This window comes from Pleurodeles waltl, chromosome 3_1 (genome assembly GCF_031143425.1).
Source record: "Pleurodeles waltl isolate 20211129_DDA chromosome 3_1, aPleWal1.hap1.20221129, whole genome shotgun sequence".
NCBI lineage: Eukaryota > Metazoa > Chordata > Amphibia > Caudata > Salamandridae > Pleurodeles > Pleurodeles waltl.
The window spans coordinates 517,773,536-517,794,947 of record NC_090440.1 but is presented as its reverse complement, the minus strand read 5'-3'; the positions used below and the strand labels follow the sequence as shown (position 1 = coordinate 517,794,947).

General features: G+C 41.1%; 1 protein-coding gene across 1 annotated transcript in view; it reads left to right on the top strand.

Moving 5' to 3' along the window:
* Positions 1–21,412, top strand: part of LYSMD4 (LysM domain containing 4) — a 74,595-nt gene that overhangs the window by 20,821 nt on the left and 32,362 nt on the right. Inside the window, exon 2 of the mRNA XM_069222780.1 lies at positions 14,609–14,896. Coding sequence (XP_069078881.1) covers positions 14,624–14,896 — 273 coding nt within the window. The 5' untranslated portion in view covers positions 14,609–14,623. The remainder of the gene's footprint in view (positions 1–14,608; positions 14,897–21,412) is intronic.

The window sequence follows — 21,412 nt, the reverse complement described above, 5'->3', positions numbered from 1 at the left end:
ACTGCTTTGTGTTTATCACTCGTCTAGCCACAGATTGGCAGTGAAGACAGTGAAATTTTTTCAGAGAGCCCTTCTTGGCGCCGCTCTGTCAGAATTGCATTTTGTACTGCAATAGCACTATGTGAAAGTTTGTCTATAAGTCCATGTTTTGTCTAGCAGCATGCTTTTGTTTCAAGATGAGTTTGCATGTTAAAGAAATTGCGTGACATTCCTGATTAAGGGCTGACATAAAGTGCCAGTCACTCCTATTAAGTTACTGCTACTTAAGAGTTCCTAGACGAGTATGTGGTAGGGTGACCAGATGTTCTGAAAAAAAAAAAAACCTGGTCAGCCATTGACATAGAAATGGGACTAAATGTTGACACTATACTGACTAGTGCCAACATTTAGTCCTATGTCTATGTCAATGGATCTGATGTAATGTGTATCAGGACAGCCATATGGAACACACCACACTGTGGCCAAGGACGTCTAATTTTCATGCTACCAAAATGCACACCTCTGGAGCCTCGGCCATCCTCCGTTGTGTTGCAATGGGAGCTTTGTTATTCTGGCCACGGGTGATGGGATCCATAGGGGTTTATTGCCCCCCCCCCATTAAATCCTGCTGTGCTGCCTGAATTAAAGCAGGCAGCACAGCAGGAAAGTTTTTTTAAACAATACGTATCAGTGGTGTCATGTGATGGCCGGTGTGAACACAGTGCACAGTGATAAATGTGCATGCTCACCCAACCCTGAAGATTTGTGTATTTTTTAACAAGTGTCAGGACACCGGGACACTCTTTGGAAAATCAGGACTGTCCGGGGACATCTGGGATGTCTGGTCACCCTAGCATGGGGCCTAGGAACATTGTGCATTTTATACTCCTGCTGCCTGGCATGAAGGAAGGTTGGACGTGTACAGCATGTGCTTGTATCTCTCACAAAGTGTTGTTTTGAGCCTTTACTGAGCTGAGATTTGTCACACATAAGATTGCTTTCTTAACCCTTCTATTAACATGCACCTTTTGGACCCCTCTGCATGTGTTACCACAAGGCTCCGGAGACAAGAAAAGTAATTAATAGATTCAACAGTTTTGCCAAGTGGTTAGGATACCCAGGTTTCAGCAGCATTGTGTCTCAAGTTCACAGGCATGTTGGAAAACAACCACACTTGGGGTGGAATTTGTTAAGTACATTAGCTTACTTCCCAGGCAGCGGTTTGTTGCTGGCCACAGAATGTTTGTTTGCATAATCCGGAGGTAGCAGCTGTGCCTTCTTCTAAGGCAGGCTGCCTTTGGGGTTATACTTCCACCCCTTGCATGAAGATAGCTATTCAGGATGTATCCTCACAAATCTTGTTGCACATGCTCCCCAAACTGCGGTGTGCCACAGGCTTGTAAAGCTGCACGTAGGTCGCTATGTGTGTTTTTATTTTTTCCGCTGTGTAGCTTGGAAATCAGTCCAGAGCCCTCAGTGTGGGACTATGCCCCACAGTAGCCCTATTGGCTTCTTCAGGCTACTATACAGGCCTCAAAAAATCATAAAAATGTTACTAGACCTGCAGGTCGAGTATCTTGAATAATCTACTCAACCTACCTGTAATGTGCTTTACCCAGAAACAGGTCTCAAATTGTGTGATCCTAGGCAAATATTGTATTTTACAGTCGCCTTTTTCTTCATTCTCACATACGAGTGCACCTTCAAATATGTGAGTTCAGCATTTTTGATGTAAAAAAAATAATCCTCTTTTGTTTGATTAAATACACTAAACGTTTGCTCCATGTATAATATATCTAGCCTACATATAGGGTACACATGATCCATGCATGACTTGCCTCTTCGCTTACTAATAACTTTGCCATCAGGGCAGGAGTATTTCTCAGTTTATGTTTAAACAATCACTTTTAATAAATATATTACTAAAGCATGATGTGGTGGCGCACTGTCATTTATAAACAGTCAATTTCCATGAAATGTCCAAAACCCTTCCCACTAATTTGCCGCTTTACTGATAAAACTATATATATATATATAGTGTATTAACAATCTTTGAAAATTGGGTTCTTAGAAAACATTTATCATTTGCACATCACCAAGTAAAGTGTTCCAACTTTTGTTTCATCCTATTAAAATATTTTTATAATCACACAGAAGTACAAAAAAAGGTCTTTCACAGCTACTGAAATATATTTTGAAATGTTTGTAAAGTTGACTTAGTTATATAAATGTTTTGTGTTAGCAAAAACCTGATCCAAAACCATTTCATTTCACATAGGTCAGACAGTTCACCTTACAAAATCCTGGAACTTTGCAGTCACAAGGAAAAGTATTTGCATTGCAAGAAGACAAACTGACTTTTGACCTCTGTCTCTGAACACAGAGAAAATGTGACAAGAATAAGATTTAAAGGCATCTTAATTGTATATATATATATATATATATATATATATATATATATATATATATATATATATATATATATATATATATATATATATATATACAACCAAGCACAACCTTCATATGGGGAACGCAGTCGGTGCGACAACATAAGCTATGGTTACACAGACTTGATTAGCTACCTTAAAACAGACACTGCATGAGTTTTGCAGATTTCCGGATATGTCAGTGCATTATGTCTGCAGTGCATGTAATGTGACCAGGCACCTATTTATACCTGTTTGGTACAACACACAATTGCTTTCTTGACATTGACTAGACACACCGCTTTAAATTACATTGAAGCAGTGCTGCTGTCAAGACTGCATCAGATTGTTCTTGTTTCCCTGATTGGCCTCTTGCAAATACAGTCTCCTCCCTCTGCTGCCTTTCATTGGGTAAAGTTATCGCGTGTGTGTCTGTTTTGGCCGGGGGAGGGATACATTTGGTTTCATTTGGATTGCTACGCACATCTGTATGCTAATTTAAGCCAGTGATTTTTAATGTCACCAGAGAACAGGCATCACACTGAGAGCTTTAAGATGCTTTATATGTACAGGCTCCAGTCCTTTGAGCACCCTAGTATACACAGTGACTGCCATTTTCACTTAGACGAACACACACACACACACACACACACACACACTCCATACCTCTTCATCAGACAAGTTATACTTCGTAGCTCACAGCCAATACAGATCCGTTTTTCAAGATGTCCCATTCATAGACAATCTCACTCAAACCTGCTTTATCAAGAAAAAAGAAAACAGTCAGAAACAGTAGTTAAGTATTTACTGCTGAACATGTTCTGCAAAAATCAGTCAGCAGTGTCTAAAAAGGTTAATCACCTTGATTCTTTTCAGCACGATAGACTGCTAGCATCCACCCAAAGTAATCTATTGGTGCCTGCTCCCCTTATCTGAGCAGGAAATGCCTGGTGAAAACTATAATCTGCCCCAATGCTGATCTGACTACCCATATCCAATGTCTACTCAGCCTTTGTGCTCTGAAGGTTCAAGAACTTTCACCCATGGTGAACAGCAGTCGTGCTGCTCTACAGCATGGCTAAAAGACATTGATATTCACAATGCCAATAACTCGCATTTCCCACACCAGGTAGCTTTGGCAATGCTTGTTACCTTTATTAATTTACGTTGGTTTCTCTCACACACAAATAGACCTCAACACAGAATTCTGTGCCAGGATTCCAGTGACCTTCAGAAACCCTTTCCCAGAAGAACTCTACTCTTTACTAAGACTGTGCCAGAGGAAACCTCAGAACATGCATGTTGTGACTACAAGTATTACGTTTTGCAGTGTATGCAAGGAAGATGTTGTTGTCCAGCATTACTGGCACAAGAAGTTATTAATTTCAGAAATGCACTTCAGAAGTATTTTGCCTGAAGAAAATGCCATTCCCTAAAAATGAGGCAAGTGAAACACTGCCCATCAAGTTTAAATGGCGAAAACACTGCCTTTCATAATTAACGTCCAGTCAAATATTGACCAAAGGGATAAATGCTCTTTATGACTCTTCACCCGTTTGACTGTTCTAAGAGGAAACCACCCTAAGAGAATTGGGTGTAAGAGACATGTTTCCTTGTGCTAGTGAGAGAAAATTAGAAAATCAAAAACAATATTGTGTGAAAATATTTGCCTTAAAATCAGTAGAAAAATGTTGTGCCTCCTGAAATGTAGCTGCACACTTCAGAATATCACAGCATAATAGCCATCCTATTTTAATCTTTGTTTCTTCATCGCTCAGCTCATTGTACTTCAAAAAATCTGCATCACTCAGCCCCCAACCGTCCGTCCACCTATCTTACAACACATCCCAACCTTACCTTGGGGCGTCCCGTTTCTCATCTCAAACAAACAGCTACAGTTCCTCACTCCTGCTTCAGATTTCTGCCTGCCTTTAGTTTATTCACTGCCTGACTCTCACAGTTATGGGTGTTAATCTTATCAGCAAACCCAATGGAAAGAAATAATCAAGACTTGACAAAATTAAGAAACAAATTGTCTTATAGGAAACAAAATTAACACACAAGGAGGAAAGGAAATCCTTAATGAATTTAGCTACCTAAAATATGAATACAGTAGGACCTAATTGTCATAAACAACAACCATTCAAATTTTATGGACAGTAAAGCAGATAAACTGCTTGCCATCTACCTAGGTAAAAAAACAAATTCTAAAGAAAAATTGCATTTAGGGAACGCCTCTGCAGGATCCTCACTGTCGAAAATGGCACACTCTATGTATTTGATAAATTTTCTTCACTTTATACTCAAGCAATAATTCCACTTCCTACTAATCATGTTAAGAATACCCAAATGACCTACCAATCCCACTCTACCAATGGAAATGAAAGTACTGAATACATAATTTCAAACCCCATAACTTCTAAAAGGCATCAGACACTGAAAATAGGAAAAGCCCCAGGCCTAAATGTGTTTTTTTTAGCTACTGTTTACTGCACATGGACAAGGGTGATCTTAAAGCTTATAAAACCACCCTTGAGCGTTATACAGGGTCAGGATTTGTGACGTGTATAGCAACATAAGCAAATATGGTATGTATTCTGAAAGAAGGAAAGGATCCACTAGAACCAATGAAATACTCCCACCTCTCTTACTAACATAGACTGTATGATGTGGGCAAAAGTCCTGGCTGACAGACTGGAACAACTCTTAAATAGACTAATTCACCCAACTTAATCCAGATTCAAAAAAGGTACATTTGCCTTGGATGATATAAGAGTCCTTAGTCATGTTATAGAAAAAGACAGACTACTAAACACTCCAGTGCTATTGCAATAGACATCAAAAAGGCTTTTGACAGGATGTTCCCAAGTTCAGTTTGATGGTGTTAGTACTATGTATCTAACCGTTTCCGTGTCCAGCAAGAAACTAAAGTAGGTGTGTCCCTTCTCTCCTTTATTATTCCTGCTAACAATTGAACCGCTTTTAATTTCTGGTAGAGAAAATGTCAAAATAGTTGGCGTTTCTTATAAAGTAGGACCACAACAAATAACTGTTTATGCACATGATGTCCTTATTTGTATAGAAGAAGCTGATAATGCAATACTGGAAACCATGGAGAAATATATTAAGTATCAGGCTACACCCTAAACAAAGATAAGACAAAAACCTTACCCCAAAATAACTTGTTTCAGGGTTCAGTGGTAGCTAACACTGGGATGAGATGGGTTAAGTCCAGAATTTGGTATCTCAGATTCAAAACTAACCTTAATGATTCTATAACATACAATGAAAATTGAACGTTAAATCAAACAATCTGGTTAACTAGCCACACACATTTATTGCTAGGTGGGTACTAATTTAATATATTAAAGTGATGATATCAACAGTATTCTTTGCTTATTAGTATATCTCCAGTGCATCTCTCGAATTTCTTATGCAAGTACGTTGATGCACTCATCTCTGACTTTATCTGGTGCACAAAAAATCCTAAAATACCCATGTAAAATGAGAATCCTAAAAGGATTAGGGGAACTCAACATGGCAGATTTCCACAGGTATCCAGTTAGTTATTTGGCACAACTGGGACTCACCCAATGGATCCACCACCTAATTCATATCTGTCATCACCATGAAACAAATCAGAACTGAACACTTCTAATTATTTATCAGTAGTACCATCTCAGCCTTATGTTCAGTAGACAATAAACCCCAAAGAGAATGAAACACTTGCCTCACTTTGGGATCATCAACATATAAGGATACAGAGGAGATTTCTCCTTTCGGAAGACCAATCAATAGAACCCTTTCTCTGCTCAAAGAAATGGCAACAAAAATGTTCTTCTCCCCTTCTCTCTTATTCAGTCACACACAACCTAAATGACATAGATTTATACAGATTCTTAAAAATGAAGGGTTATCTTGCTAATACACGTGCACCAAAAACTTGCTACGCACAGTGAATAAACTCACACGGGGATGCCACTGCACGTCCTAAGTTTATAAACTACTAGCTGATTAATGCTAATCAGATTAAACATGCTCTTGAAACTAACAAACTGATTAAGTCAGATAATTTGGACTGTCTTTTTGTTACAGAGACCTGGGCCTGTGAAGATTCCAACCCAGATTTCCTTATTGCTTCTCCTCCAGGTTACTCCTATGTGAGACATGATAGAATAGGAAAAAGAGGAGGAGGATTTGCCATTATTTTTAAAAATGAGTTAAGTTTCTCATTAAGGGAACATAAGGGCTGCACCCAGATATGCGAAAGTACTTATTTTAAAATTAAAACTCAGAATAGCCAGGACATAGAAGGCCTGCTTCTGTATAGACCACCAGGCCCCAAGAATGTTTTTTTTGGCTGCTTGGCCATCTATGTTGGAACCTTTGCTTTTAGGTAAGAACGCTTTGGTTTTAGGCGATTTAAATCTTCATCTAGAAGATCTTGTGGACCCTAGTATGGTAGATTTCATGAACTACATGCAGAGCTTGAACTGGCTTTCTGGAGATTGCACTCCTTCTCATCGAGCCAGCCATAGGCTAGATGCTATTTTTTCCAGGCCAGGCATGATCCCCAGGAATGATAATCGGGAGGTAGACTGGTCTGATCACTTTCTATTATCATTTACGTTGGCTTGGCCTCTACCTCCAGCTAAACCCTTATTTAATACGCCCTTAAAAAGACCATGGTTTAAAATTAATAAGGGCCATCTCTCTCAGGCCTTGAAAACAGGCTGGGATATTGCTGAGCCATTAGGTGGCTCTCAACTGGAGATTTTTGAATGCGGCTTGAAAAGGGCCATTGATGAGCTTGCTCCTCGGGCTAAATCCAATTCTAACGGCCATCGGGCGCACTCTGCCCCCTGGTTCTCTGAGGAGCTGAAAAATCTCCAAAGAAATTACCGCAGGCAAGAGCGAAAATGGCTTTTGAAAAAATCCCCTTGCTGAAAGAGGAACTCTAAGGGAGTCCCTGAGGAAGTATAAAATAGCCATCAAGCTAGCTAAAATGACATATTTTTCCAATACCGTAAGAGGGGCCTTGAATTCTCCGAGGGAACTGTTTAAGACAGTCCGTTTTTTAACCTCTCCTTCAGCAGCAGTCACCCCTTTGGATAACTCACTGCAATTCTGTCAGTCAGTGGCGGACTTTTTCCATAATAAAATTATCAAATTGTTGAATAATTTTAGTCCCCCACTCCCTGTCTGGGCAGATGATGTGAACATAGTCTCCTTATGCACGGTTAAACCACTGCATATATTGGATAATTTTCAACCGCTGTCCGTAAACATAATTAGAGACTCTCTTATGGCCCTTAAATCAGGAGCACCCACAGATCTCTGTCCACCCTGGGTATTTAAGCTAGCTCCTCAGATGATGGCCCAGACTCTAGAACCGGTGTATGCAGAGATTCTTCAGGAAAGAATCTTTCCTGAAACTTGGAAGCAGGCCACTGTTATTCCTCTCAGGGAAAGATGTGACGGACCTTTCCAATCTTCACCCGATTTCTCTACTCCCGGGGTTGTCTAAAATTCTAGAAAAACATCTTAACCAGGAGCGGTCTGTTTTCCTGCAGGATAATGGTGGACTAGATCCTTTACAGCATGGTTTTCAGGGTGCTCATAGTACGGAAACTGCACTCATTTTCACGACAGACATGATCCGGAGAAGAGGCGATCTGGGAGAGGGGTCGATCCTGGTCCTGTTAGATCTATCAGCAGCGTTTGATACCATCTCCCATTCTATTTTATGTAACCGGCTGGCCCAAGTTTGAGTGAGAGGGAAGGCCTTGCAGCTTCTTAGCTCTTTTTTGATGGACAGAACTACTACGGTAGCATGCGTGGATTATAGGGCCTCTCCCTTCCAACTCCCTTGTGGCGCACCGCAGGGATCTTCTCTTAGTCCAACACTTTTTAATCTTTATATGGCACCTTTGGCTAACCTGGTTCGCTCATTTCGGACCCAGATCGTCTCCTATGCAGATGATACGCAGTTAATTGTGCCCATTTCCCATAATGTGAAGGACACAAAGGAACACTTCCAATGATGTATGTTAGCAATCAATAAATGGATGACTGGCAACTGGCTTAAACTCAATGGGGACAAAACTGTGATTATGGGGGTCATTACAATCCTGGCGGATGGCTGAGAACCAGCGGTAAGACCGCCAACAGGCTGGCGGTCTTACCTTGGTGAATTATGACCATGGCAGTTACCGCCATGGTCATCCGCCGGTTTTCCGTCCTACCCGCCAGGGCGGAAATGACCGGCGGGCTGGAGACCTGGGTCTCCAGCCCTGCGGCCGTCAGTATACCGCCGGCGGTATTTGGACCCGGCTTACCGCCGTGGATTTCCAGCAGTTTGAACCGCCATGAAATTCATGCCGGTAACCACTATCAGTGCCAGGGAACTCCTTCCCTGGCACTGATAGGGGTCTCCCCCACCCCCACCCCGACTCCCTCCCCTACACCCCCCACCACCCCTGCCACCCCCCAAAGGTGGCAGGGCCCCCCTCCCCGACCCCCAACATAACATTACTCACACACACCCGACACGCATGCAGGCACCACACACACGCACACACCCCGACATACATGCCCACAGCCGCACACACAGTCAGACACGCACACCCACACTCAAACATACACGCACACATCCATTCAGACATACCCACAGCCATACACGCACTCATTCCCATACACACAACACCCCCGCAAGCATACACGCACTCACACACCCCCTCTACATACACACACGCACACCCCCATGCATGCACACAACACCCCCCACCCCCCTCCCCTAACGGACGATCGACTTACCTGTTCCGTCGATCCTCTGGGAAGGGACGGGAGCCATGGGGGCAGCTCTGCTGACACCACCACGGCGAATCACAGGACGTGATTCGCTGGGCGGTGTTCTGTTGCCGTGGAGGTGGAGCAACCTCCACTTCCCCGCCACCCGCAAGTATGGCTGTTGGCGGCTCTCCGTCGGAATAACGACGGAGAGCAGCCAACAGTCATAATACGCCGAGCGGCAAACCGCCTGCACAGGCGGTCTTCCGCACGGCGGTCCCTCGGCGGTCTTGCAAAAAGACCGCCGAGGTTGTAATGACCCCCTATGTGTTTTGGCTGTAAAGATTCCCCTTGGGATAATAACTGGTGGCCGCCCGTCTGTGGGGGTTGCCCATCGCCTGTAACGGCTGCAAATAATTTGGGCATTATGTTCAATGATTTATTGTCTTTCAAGTTACAGATTAATCACTTGGTCAAGGTCTGTTTTTGGACATTGAAAATTCTTAAGAAAATTCTTCATCTTTTGGAGGAAGACCTTAGACGTCCGGTCGTATTGGCTCTGGTTACTTCTAGACTGAACTACTGTAACTCATTGTTGCTTAATGCTAATAAATCTTCCTTAGATAAATTACAGTCTATTCAGAATGCGGCTGCTCGTTTAACTTTAAACACTCCCCATTCTGTCTCTGCTAAAAGTTGTGTGACATCTCTTCATTGGCTTCCAATTAGGAAGAGAATCATGTTTAAAACACTCTGACTTACGCATAAAGCATTTCAGTCAGTGGGATGTGATTATCTGAAATCCATCTTGTTGTTCTATCAACCTCCGAGACACCTGAGATCATCTTCTAAATTTATGATCAAGGTATCACGTTGTAAAAAAGCGAGATGGGGAGATCAGGCTTTTACGGTGGAAGCAGCCAGACTATGGAATGGTTTGCCTCTCTCGATGCGTCAAATACCGAACCACATCTTCTTTAGTAAATGTCTTAAAACCTGGCTCTTTGCAAATTAATTTTTAGTGATAATTTGTGTTTGTTTTTCTTTATTTATGGTCTGTATAGCGCTTCGATGCTTTTGCCGGAATGCGCTCTATAAATAATTTAATACAATACAATACTAGCCTCTAGATACCCAAGTGCAAGCGAAGTGGGACAGTCTTGTTAGCAATGCACCTTTTCAAACAAGCAGATCATGTCTTGGTGCACAATATAGACGCTCTTCACAGGAAACAAAAAGGCTCCTGCATTTGCCCAATAGAGATTTTGGTCCATCCATAATTTATTCTGTACCCTTCGAAACAGTAACAATTAGAAGTATTAGACCAGGATTGTTGCTGGATCTTCCAGACCAAAAAGGAAACCATAGGACATGATACAGGAAAGCAGATCTTTCTGGGATGAGATTAGACAAAACATATCCAAAATACTGAATGATGGCCCGACCCCTGACCCTCCCTCAATCACTGTTGGGGCCTTCCTTCCTAGTCCATCCTAATAAATCTGCAAAAGTGATGCTTCCCTCTTTGACCTAATGCGAATCATGGAGGTTAAATCCATCCAGTTGAAAAACCTCAAATAATGCTCAGTACATACATGGTGGACGTGGAGCAAACTAACCAGAAAAGCAGGTAACTCCTTAACACAGAATCAACTTATGCAACAAACTGGGGACTTTCACACAATCACCAAAGCCACTGTGACATGCTCATGGTGCTTCTCACTCATTCTCTTGCCAGAGCAATATCAGCATACTCTGACAGAACATCACACTCACCCCATACCACAATGTGTCAAATACTAAGTATACCAAAGATACTTCCAAAAGTTTTTTTTCTTCTTCTTCTTTTCCCCTTTTTCTTTTTTTCCCCAATATATTTTCCTCCCCTTGGTTGATTCCGGTACACAGGCAATATCAATATGGTTTTAAGATGGTATCAGCGATTATATGAAACTGACCGCCTGCTACACAGCACAAACATGTAATTTTTTACTGCAAGTCTAAATATGAGTCATGTACTGTTTGGCAGTACTGTATTTTCCTGTTGTCAAAAACATCTTGAAATTAAAAAAGACGATGTGAAATCCAAGTTTACAGCAATATCTTAAGCACGTATTTGTTTCTTCTTTCCATGTTTTAAAGCTTCCATTCAGTCTTTTATATAAGTAAACTGTTAAAAATGTCAGTGCTCTTTGTGCTCCAAGTATAACAGGACAGTAATCTAGCACTATTAAATGCCTACACTTAGTTCTTGACTCCGTGCTTTAGAGTACACTAAACTAAGAGGATTAAATTGGAAGGACTCCTGTTACAGCTAAAAGTATGTGTAAAGTGGGATCATTTTATGCTTTTTTTATTTGGGGCTGTGCAAATTGTCTTTAGGGACATTACTGAAGAATAAGTGTATACTGAAAGAAAACAAAACAGGGAACAGGCTACAGCATTGTCTCCAGCTCGTAATCGATCCGGCGGCAATGCTGTCGCCTGCAGTGTGCACCAGCACCCTTGCAATGTTCACTGTCTTCAAAACAGACAGTGAACATTGCGACTGTGCTAGCCAGGGGGGCCCATGGCAAGTCCATGGGCCCTTTGCACACGTTCTCTGTTAGTCTTTCCATGGTGGTGCTACCTCCATGTAACCACTGGCGGTGAAGGGGGTCATAATCCACAGGGCAGCGCTGCCCTGGTGGATTAGGAGCGCCACCATCCTCCAGACCACCGGGATCCAAGATCCTGGCGGTCCGTCACTAGGGTTGTAATGTGGCCGTTGGGCTGCCACATTGGCGGTGGTCCAGCCAACCACCACGAGTGTGGTGGTCTGTAGACCACCACACTCTGAATAAAGACCATAGTGTCCTTTGAGTAACTTAAGACAGAGTTTGGGCTCCATAATTTCCAGTTTTTCAAGCACTTCCAGGTATGACACACCCTGGAAGGACACAGGGCGATCTTGGGTGAGGTCCTGGACTACAGCCTCCTGGAAGCAAAGTAGACCATGGACTCCTTGGTCCGGAAAGGTATTTCCCATCTCTACAGGTCCCTCCTACTAAATGCGCCAGACCCCTTTGGAATTTACCTGAAAGTTGGGAAGACAATGTTGGGAAATTGGATGACAACCACTGACGTGAAGCGAAACTAGCCCGATCCCTTCCAACCTTTGCCTCATACAATTTAACAACTTCCACAGTGTATATAATGGCTAGACAGGCAGTGGGAAATGGGATAAACTGAGTTGATTTGCTGTCTGCAATGTCGGTACCTGAATGGGTCATTTTCCCTGTTGTAAGGGCTGGCTCAACCATAATTATTTCTCCACAATGCATAATCTAATCGCATGCCTCACACAAACCTCTGAAGCCCTAGACCCAAAAGTGGTCTAGGGATAATGGAAGGCTTGGCAAATACTATCACCAGAGTATTGGCCGTAATCGTCTAGCTGGTAGCCAAAAGAGACATTGTCAGATGTTGGAGCGCCCTAGACCCTAAAACCTTTCACCCTGCCCCTCCCCCCCAACCCCATAATCTCCACTGGTCACAGGAAATGTGCTTATGTTACAGGGCTGAAAAAGAAATCTACAAATGACGAGAATGCTCTTCTAAAACCAAAAGATGTGGGGCCTGTGGCTTTCTGGATATGCATACGACAAAGGTTAAGACTTGCACATTATAATTCATCTCTGTGCTGTAGTGGTGGGGGGGGTTTCATGACGTGGACTAACCCTGGTAGCCGGCTGTCTTTTGTGTTGCCTTGATGTTCTACTTATGGTCTTATCTTGTATTTTGTATACCAAATACAAAAAACAATAAACCGGTGTGTTAAAAAGTGATTTGAATAAAGTAGTAAGATGTAAGGAATTTAGGGCCAGATGTAGGAAACGTTTAGCAAATCGCAAACGGCAAAAATTGCCGTTTGCGACTCGCTAAACGCGTTTCCCAATGCAGAAATGCATATTGCGAGTCGGTACCGACTCGCAATATGCATTTCAGACTCGCAAATAGGAAGGGGTGTTCCCTTCCTATTTGCGAGTCTGAGTGGTATGCAATACCATTTGCGACCGCGTACGTGGTCGCAAATGGTATCGCAGTTACCATCCACTTCAAGTGGATGGTAACCCACTCGCAAATTGGAAGGGGTCCCATGGGACCCCTTCCACTTTGTGAATGGACCCAAAAATATTTTTTCAGGGCAGGGAGTGGTCCAAAGGACCACTCCCTGCCCTGAAAAAATACCGAAACTAAAGGTTTCGTTTTTTTTTTTTTTAAGTGCAGCTCGTTTTCCTTTAAGGAAAACGGGCTACACTTAAAAAAAAAAAAAAACTGCTTTATTGAAAGCAGTCACGAACATGGAGGTCTGCTGACGACAGCAGGCCTCCATGTTTGCGAGTGCCTATACTCGCTATGGGGCCGCAATTTGTGACCCACCTCATGAATATTGATGAGGTGGGTCATTGCGACCCGATAGCGAGCCGCAGTCGGTGTCTGAGACACCGTACTGCATTGCAAATTGCGACTTGCAATTTGCGAGTCGGATGGACTCGCAAATTGCAAGTCGCAATTTGCAATATTGTTACATCTGGCCCTTATTTAGTTACCTTTGGGTAAAGTTCTAAAACATTTGTATTGTAAGCACGCAGTAGCCATGGAGCATTAATTAACCAAACCCAAAAGGAGAGCTTTAATACAGACTTTATACAAATTATTTGTGGACAAATGCAATTGCTCAGTCCTGGAGGTAGAGCTGTGAAACGTCGTTTGTGAAAATAGGGTGCTTTAATGTATGTTTGTCAGAATATCTTTAGACCAGACTACTTGATTTTGCTCTCTAATGCATTTAATATTTGCCCCTTCTGGATTTTACTACAGTTATCTTAACAAATATGTATTATAAACAGGTCTGAGTGTGAATAACTAGTTGATCATGTTTTCGCCTGTGCTAAGACAGCACTTCATTGTTGAAATGTTATATTGTTTAAGCATGAACAATTATTACTAATACTGGTTCCTGCAATGCTGTATATTTCTTCAGTCTGTAATGGTTACATGGCATGTGTTAGTGTTAATTGATCAAGTAATTTTATTAACAACACAAATCATTTCATAATTTGTTTAATGTAGAGCTGTAAACAACTAAATCACACATATGTGAGCGATGTATAGGTATACTTAGTTACAAGTTTTAGTAAATAGTAAAATGAGTGCAGCACTACAGGGTCAGCAGTGCCTGTATTTTCGTGGCAAAGGTGGGACTCCAGGGGTTCAACTAGCAGCAGTACACGGAAACCTTTTCAGCTTTGATATTAACCTCTAATGCATCCACAACACATCATGAAACCTCTGGGAAGAAAAGAGGGTGTATCCTTAAATCACTGTATTATACAGTACATCACATTAATTCAGATTTTCCCTTTCAGGTGTTCACATGAAAAATGAGGCTGAAAGAAGGGTCGTCCCAAACCTTCCAGGCCCCAGTTAGTGTTCATGCGGCCCAAGGCAGCCATGTTTATATGTTCAAAAATAACAAGTCTGATTCAGAAGACTCGTCGGAAGAGGAATTTGATGTCATGGAACTGCGAGCCAGAGGCAGGGATCAGCAAAGGCTGAAAAAACCCGTGGATAGACCTAGAGATGTGATGCTATTGGAGCGAGAGATCACAGAAGAAGACAACCTAAACAAACTTGCTTTGCAGTACGGCTGTAAGGTAAGTAGTCATCGGCATGCTGCCTGGTTTGGTTTGTCCGAATAGTAATATGTATTTACTTGAAACTTAATTGTACACTCTGTCTTCCCATACTGCTTTAACAAACAAATGTTCACCTTTACTCTCGCCAGCATCTTGACATCTGCAGCATTGACAAGAGTTAGACAGGTCTCATCTCTCTACTGAAGTGCATTGTAAGTGCATTGTCCAGCAGCACCCACTGGCTTCAAAATGTCTTTGAACTGTCTCATGACATAATTATGACTTGGGTCAACAACCCCTCTTCAGAAAATAGTTTTTCCTGAATTTAGAAGAAATACTTTGGTTTTAAAGTCCCACCCCAGAAGAAATAACTGATACTATCCATAGTGAGAGGGCCACAGGGAAAATCACCTTTTTTATGTAAACAGTTTTGCCCTTTTTTAGCATTGAACATTAAGTTTACAGCAACAAAAGTAGATTAAAAAAATCTGTAGTACAACAACGTATCAAAAAAGACAAACATTAGTAACTTAACAAAAAGTTATATATTGGAAGACGTTGTAAAGTAAAACATACTGACTTTCTTTTTAAAATATAAATAAATAAAATGCAGTTTTAAAGGCCAAAACATTTCAAATGGACACCACATTAGATGACTGCATGAGGTGCTTGTAGCTGAAGTGACACAGCCCAAAAACAGAACGGCGCAAGGTTGGATGTAAAAAGTGCAACCATTCGATAAAAAGTGGGTGTAAAGAAAGAATGCACAGCAGTGGGTTGGGGAGCAAGGAAGGCAAGAGGAAAGGGGAGGTGAATGTGATTGGAGGTTGAAAACGGCAACTGCAGCGAAAAGATTGCAGCAATCAAGCACTGGCAAGATCAGTATGTTGCGCTTGCAATTTTTGTCTCTTTTGAAACATATTAAAGACGCCTATAGCAGTGAAAAAATGTAACTAAAACCAACTATTTTCTGTCTATAATACTTCTATGACATAAAGAACTTATTGTGTGATGACTCAGTGTACTTTTGAGATGTAAAATAGTCCCTCGCACATTAAAATTCAAGCAGCCCATAGGCAGCACAGTGATACAACAAACAGCCCATAAAACAAGGTGAGAAGTTTATACTCCTGGGCAGAGCTAAAGCCCCTTCCAACAATGTATGTATTAAAATATGAGACTCAGTAGGTTTTGCTGCCAGCTGCGTTATCAAGCCAGACCTAAAACGTCAGAGAGAAAAAAAGAGGTAGGGCAAATAAGTGAGGGAGGAGTGTGACTGGAGAGTGAGAAAACTGTAGTCAAGATGGGTGATGTGGTCAATGGAAGGGAGAAAATAGGGGTATCACACCTTCAGATATTTAAAAAAAATGGCAGGATGAGCTGAAAATGGTAAGATTGATTGAAAAACAAAATACGAGACACAAAAAGTAGGCAAAAGCAATGACGTGGTCTAGATTTAGACTTCTACCACTGTTTAAATAACATGGAAATTCATGTTAGCCATGGTATTTTTGATACTATGTTTTTACCGCTTCATTTTTGTAGCATTATTTTTTTTGTACGGGACCTTTTTTCCCCCACACAAACATAATTAATTTCTGTTATTCCCTAACTGGATGTTACTCAGTTTGTTGACCCCGGAAGGACGCTAGTTTGAATTCGCTGTGTTGGGATTCAGACTGAACTGCAGCTCACATACAAGTCAGCAGCAGACCTTGCTTAACGCTGTCGGTATTCATATTGATCTGCAGATCACATATGTCAGAGGCAGACATTTGTTAACTTGCTTAATCCATCGTGATGCTCAATGTCAATTATGTGTCAACCAAATGGCAGAATATTTGTCATTTCAGTATGTACAAAGAAAAGAATGATTCAACCTTTGAAAGCGGCCATGGGATGGTCGGAAAGTATTGGGTGGTGGCAAGGAAGTGTGGTGAGCAGTGGCATAGTGGTTAAATCCGTGTGAAACCTAGGATTGTGGGGCCTCTCTTCTCAAGGATGAAAGATGCCCTATCTGATTTGGAGCAAAAAAATATTGATGGACTAATTTAATTGTGCTTTATGAACTTTTAAAAATAGTTACATGGTATAGCTACTGGTAGTGACTATAAATGTATTAATGACATATTCTAACCGCATTACAGAGACTACACTTTTTTCAGTTAATAGAAGTATTGAAATTAAAATGTTCATGCATTGAACCTTTAACTATTGCTTATGCTACAGGGGGAATCGCAGTCACATCATGTTTGTAACTACATCTGAGTGTGTGTGTTTGTGTTTGTGTTTGTGTGTGTGTGTGTGTGTGTGTGCACACGCTTGTGCAGGAGCTATCCCATCCACATAAAGATAACGGCTGTGGTCCTTCATGTGTGCTAACCTGTGCCTATAATTACAAGTCTGTACTGGAAAAGCATATTGTTTACATGTGATCTAATTAAAGAAAAAGGTTGGTATCAAATGTTTCCATTGTGGCACCAACCACCTCATAAAGAGGCTAGATTCATAAGTTTGCTACGAACCTCAGTTAGGGCAACATTTCAAGAGAGCAGTAGTCCTGTGCCAACCATCATATGGAACCACTCTTCCCTCATGGATTATCAAGCTTTGGGGACTCAAATACAGTGAGTAGGAACTCCTATGTGCAAGTGCTGATCTGTTGCAAATTAATGCCATGGATCTGCAGTTGAGTAAGATTAATGTATTGTAACTTTATTGAACTGCTTCCCGTGCAGCTCCATTAGGCAAGCCCATGCCTTTGGACATTTGCACCCGCACAGATCATGTAATCTCCAGAAGAAAGCACAAAGTTGTTCAGGAAGTTGTTTTAAAACATTAGGATAATTTAGGTGTGCATTTACCTTTCGCCTCTAAAGTTGTTCTTACAACTTTAGCTTGATCGCTAAGCTGACCTTTTCCATCCCACTCCGGAAGCTGCCATATAAGCAAACAAAAAATAAATACAGTTCTTTAGATTTATGTTTTGTTATATTACACGACTCCCTCTCCCCCCACCCCCAACACATACACACACACACACACAAAACCAGGTTTCAGAGAGCTGTACAACAGGATATAGATTTACAAAGACAATTATTGTTTTTTATCCCCCTTTAACCTTCGGATGTTCTTGCCCCTGCATGGTAGCAAACTCTCAGACACCTTTCTAGTTATTGGCACCAGATCCGCACTTTTTATGCAGAAATCCTCTGCACAACCCTATAGAAGGTTCACTTGTTAAGAAAGTGGAGTCATTGCACTTTAAACAGTGATACCATATCCTGGCAGTGGCATTGAATGCTAATGTCCTTGCCCAAAGACTTCTCATTGCAGATCAGATGCCTACAGTGGCTCAAATATGCACAATGGCAACAATTAAACAAAAGTAATCAGGGCCTGCAGTAGGCAAGACTAGGAAACCTTAAACGATAAAGATACTACAGAACTGTACAGTGATCACACTTAATCACAAATCCAGGTCACAGTTGCGACAGTCACAAGCGTTGACTAGTTAGTGCAGATAATAAAACGTAATTATGGTCAGGCTCACAAGCAGGTAATAGATGAATGAGTTCACTATGCAAGTGCTAACAGAAATATAAACTTAAGTGAGCAGTAACATTATGAACACAAAGACTAAGCCTAAAAGGAATTGCAAAGCTTAGCAGGACTTAAAATATAGTGTAGAGGAACACGTAGAGACATGAGTGGAGGTATTAGGAGCGACAAGTAACGGGAACCTCAGGAAGGGATTAACGCATAAGGTGATCGACATTGCAGTTTAACGTACATAGTGGCAGAAACACTAAATTGAGGTAAAAGAATGTCAGGTGATTAGACCCATCCAACGAGTAAAAGAACAGATAAGTGAAAGCGGTAATAACCAGTGTCTGCTGAGGTTATGTGAGTAAGCGTCCAAATGCAGATGTTTCCCAAGAAGGAGATTCTTTAAAAATGATTTAAGTATTTAAAAAGAGGGAGCATTCTTGAGGTGAGGAGCGAGGGCCCTGTAGATTCTTGGAGCATTGCTTAAAAAGGAAATGGGAAATCTAACCTTCTTGGAAAAAAGGGATGTAGAGAGATCATTTGCCTTCTGCAACATCAGGTGTGGGAGCCTCCATAAAAAGATAACACCTGTAAGAGATATCTGTGAGTTTAGAAGTTCATAGTTTTGTATGCAGGACATGCAGTTCTCATTTGGTAGCATTATGAGTGTTATTGAACACGCTGTCATTTCACCCACAAGAATGTACAGCCTTTAGTGAAATATCAGTGCATGATTTCTCTTACCATGCTTGAGAGTTAGGATTGGGAGGCAGCTATGCTCACTACTACACCAACGGAGAAATTAGGAGAAGAGTTAGATTCACTAATTGGAACACACAATTAAGCACATGAATAAGAAACATTCTGAGCTGAATCAAACTTACAGCAATAATACCACCTAACACAGACATATGAAAGCACTTCAGATAGCAAAAGATAATAAGAAAAGATATGCTAATAAAACTAATAACCTTGAAACAACAACAAAAAACAGGCAAACTACTTGCTTATTTGCGTCAACAACCAACACACCCAAAACACATACACTCTAGCAGAGTCATAAATTCAAGATCACTCACTGCCCTTATCCATGTCTGAGAACTTTTACGCTTATCTATATCACAATGATACTCAGTATGAATTCATACCTATCTTAAAATAGTATTTTCACCTGTTCTGGATAAATCTGAGAATACTGGGTTAATAGATCACTTCTCAGTCGATAAATTAAAGACCGCAATTACATAAATGGCACCTGATAAAGCACCTGGCCCGGGTCATACTCCAATAGAAATATACAGGACTAATATAGTTTTAATTGCACACCTGGTTTTTGCAATTGCTTCAGGAAATCAAAGTTCATAACAGTTCTGGTGACATGAGCAGAGGTCACCATGGTAGTCTTCCCCAAATAGGTTTAGCATCACTCAGATCCGAAATCCTATAGACCAGTTTCTTTGTTAATCACTGATTCAAATATGTTTAAGATTTTCGCTACCCAGATTCAGGTCCTGTTCTCTATAATCCCTGATAAGCAGCACGGTTTCAAAACCTACTCTTAGTTACACTCCATTTGATATGGTATCTGAGTTTCTTTGGAAAGTTCTTAAAACACCTTAGCTTCATTAAGTGGATCTAATGCCTTTAAAAAAACACCCAAATACCCATCAGTGGTAATGTATCAACTGTTTTTTCCATCTTCAGAGACATAAGGACAGGCTGCCCCATCTCTCCTGCTCTGTCTACGCTACATATGGAACCATACATCAGAAAGCTCGCAGAGAAACGTTTGTCAGTTCCTATTTCTACCACAGTCTCTCCAGTTGCAGTATACGTGGATTGTGTTGCTACATTTTGTAACTCAATAAACCACTCAAAATGTATGATAGAATATATAACTGAAGAGTTCAGCAGTCATCCGGATATAGATTCAGCCCCACAAAACCCAATTTGTTCTTACTTTAGGAGCAAGGAAAGAGGACCCAAGAATCACTCAAAGCGCACAGTATCTTGGAATTAGTATGTCCTCTAAACCTGAATTATGCTTTAAACATAACTACACAGACTTATTACAGTCTGCAACTAGAATGGTGTATGCATTTACCAATATTATTAATTGCCGTGAACAGCTTAATTAAAATGTATATTCCCAATTTTTTTTTTACTTTTTCAGACGCTTGCACGAAACACATCCATGAAAAATGTAAATGTATTCTTTCATATACAGACTTACATGATGTGGTAAGATATCTTGTAAATCTCTCAAATCATTAAAGCTGCCTATTAGCAGAGGTGGTTGGTCTCTTCCAGACTGGAAACTATTCTTAGTGGGCATGTTTGGGCAAAATACTGCAGTCTTTTTAGCCCACCAACCCATGATCTGACTATATGGCAGAGAACATACTTAATTGCAATGAAAATAATGCCACTGAAAAGTTTGGGGAGCCAAAGGTTTTCAAAAAGGTCAGTTTAAAGGCCTTTCTTATGCGATCTTGTGAAGAATTAAGATTAAGCATTATCTTAAAATTATGAATTTCTCACCACTGACACCTCTAAGAAGTAATTCAGAACTTCCAAACATCTGCAAGGACCAGATCTTTTGGTGATGGCACGTAGCAGGGTTTAGGAAACATAGAAACGTACTTGAGGGAGTGGTTCTTTAATCATTTATCAATTTGGAAAAATAATTCTACTTACATCATAAAAGATTTGTCAAACACCTGCAAATCAGACACTTCATCAATGAAATAGGACAAAACCACACAGACAACATCACATGTTCAAATGGGTTTATGGCAATAGTCCACCATCAACAGCCAACTTATATACTTGTTTTTGGGAATGGACACCTGATGATCGGACACAGTAGGTAGAGAAATGGTCCAAGTGGCTCTCTACCATGATTACTATAAACCAAATTTCATTCATTCTGTTCAAGAATCGTAAAACTGTCACTCCCACCAGGCTCAAAACTGAAACATTCTA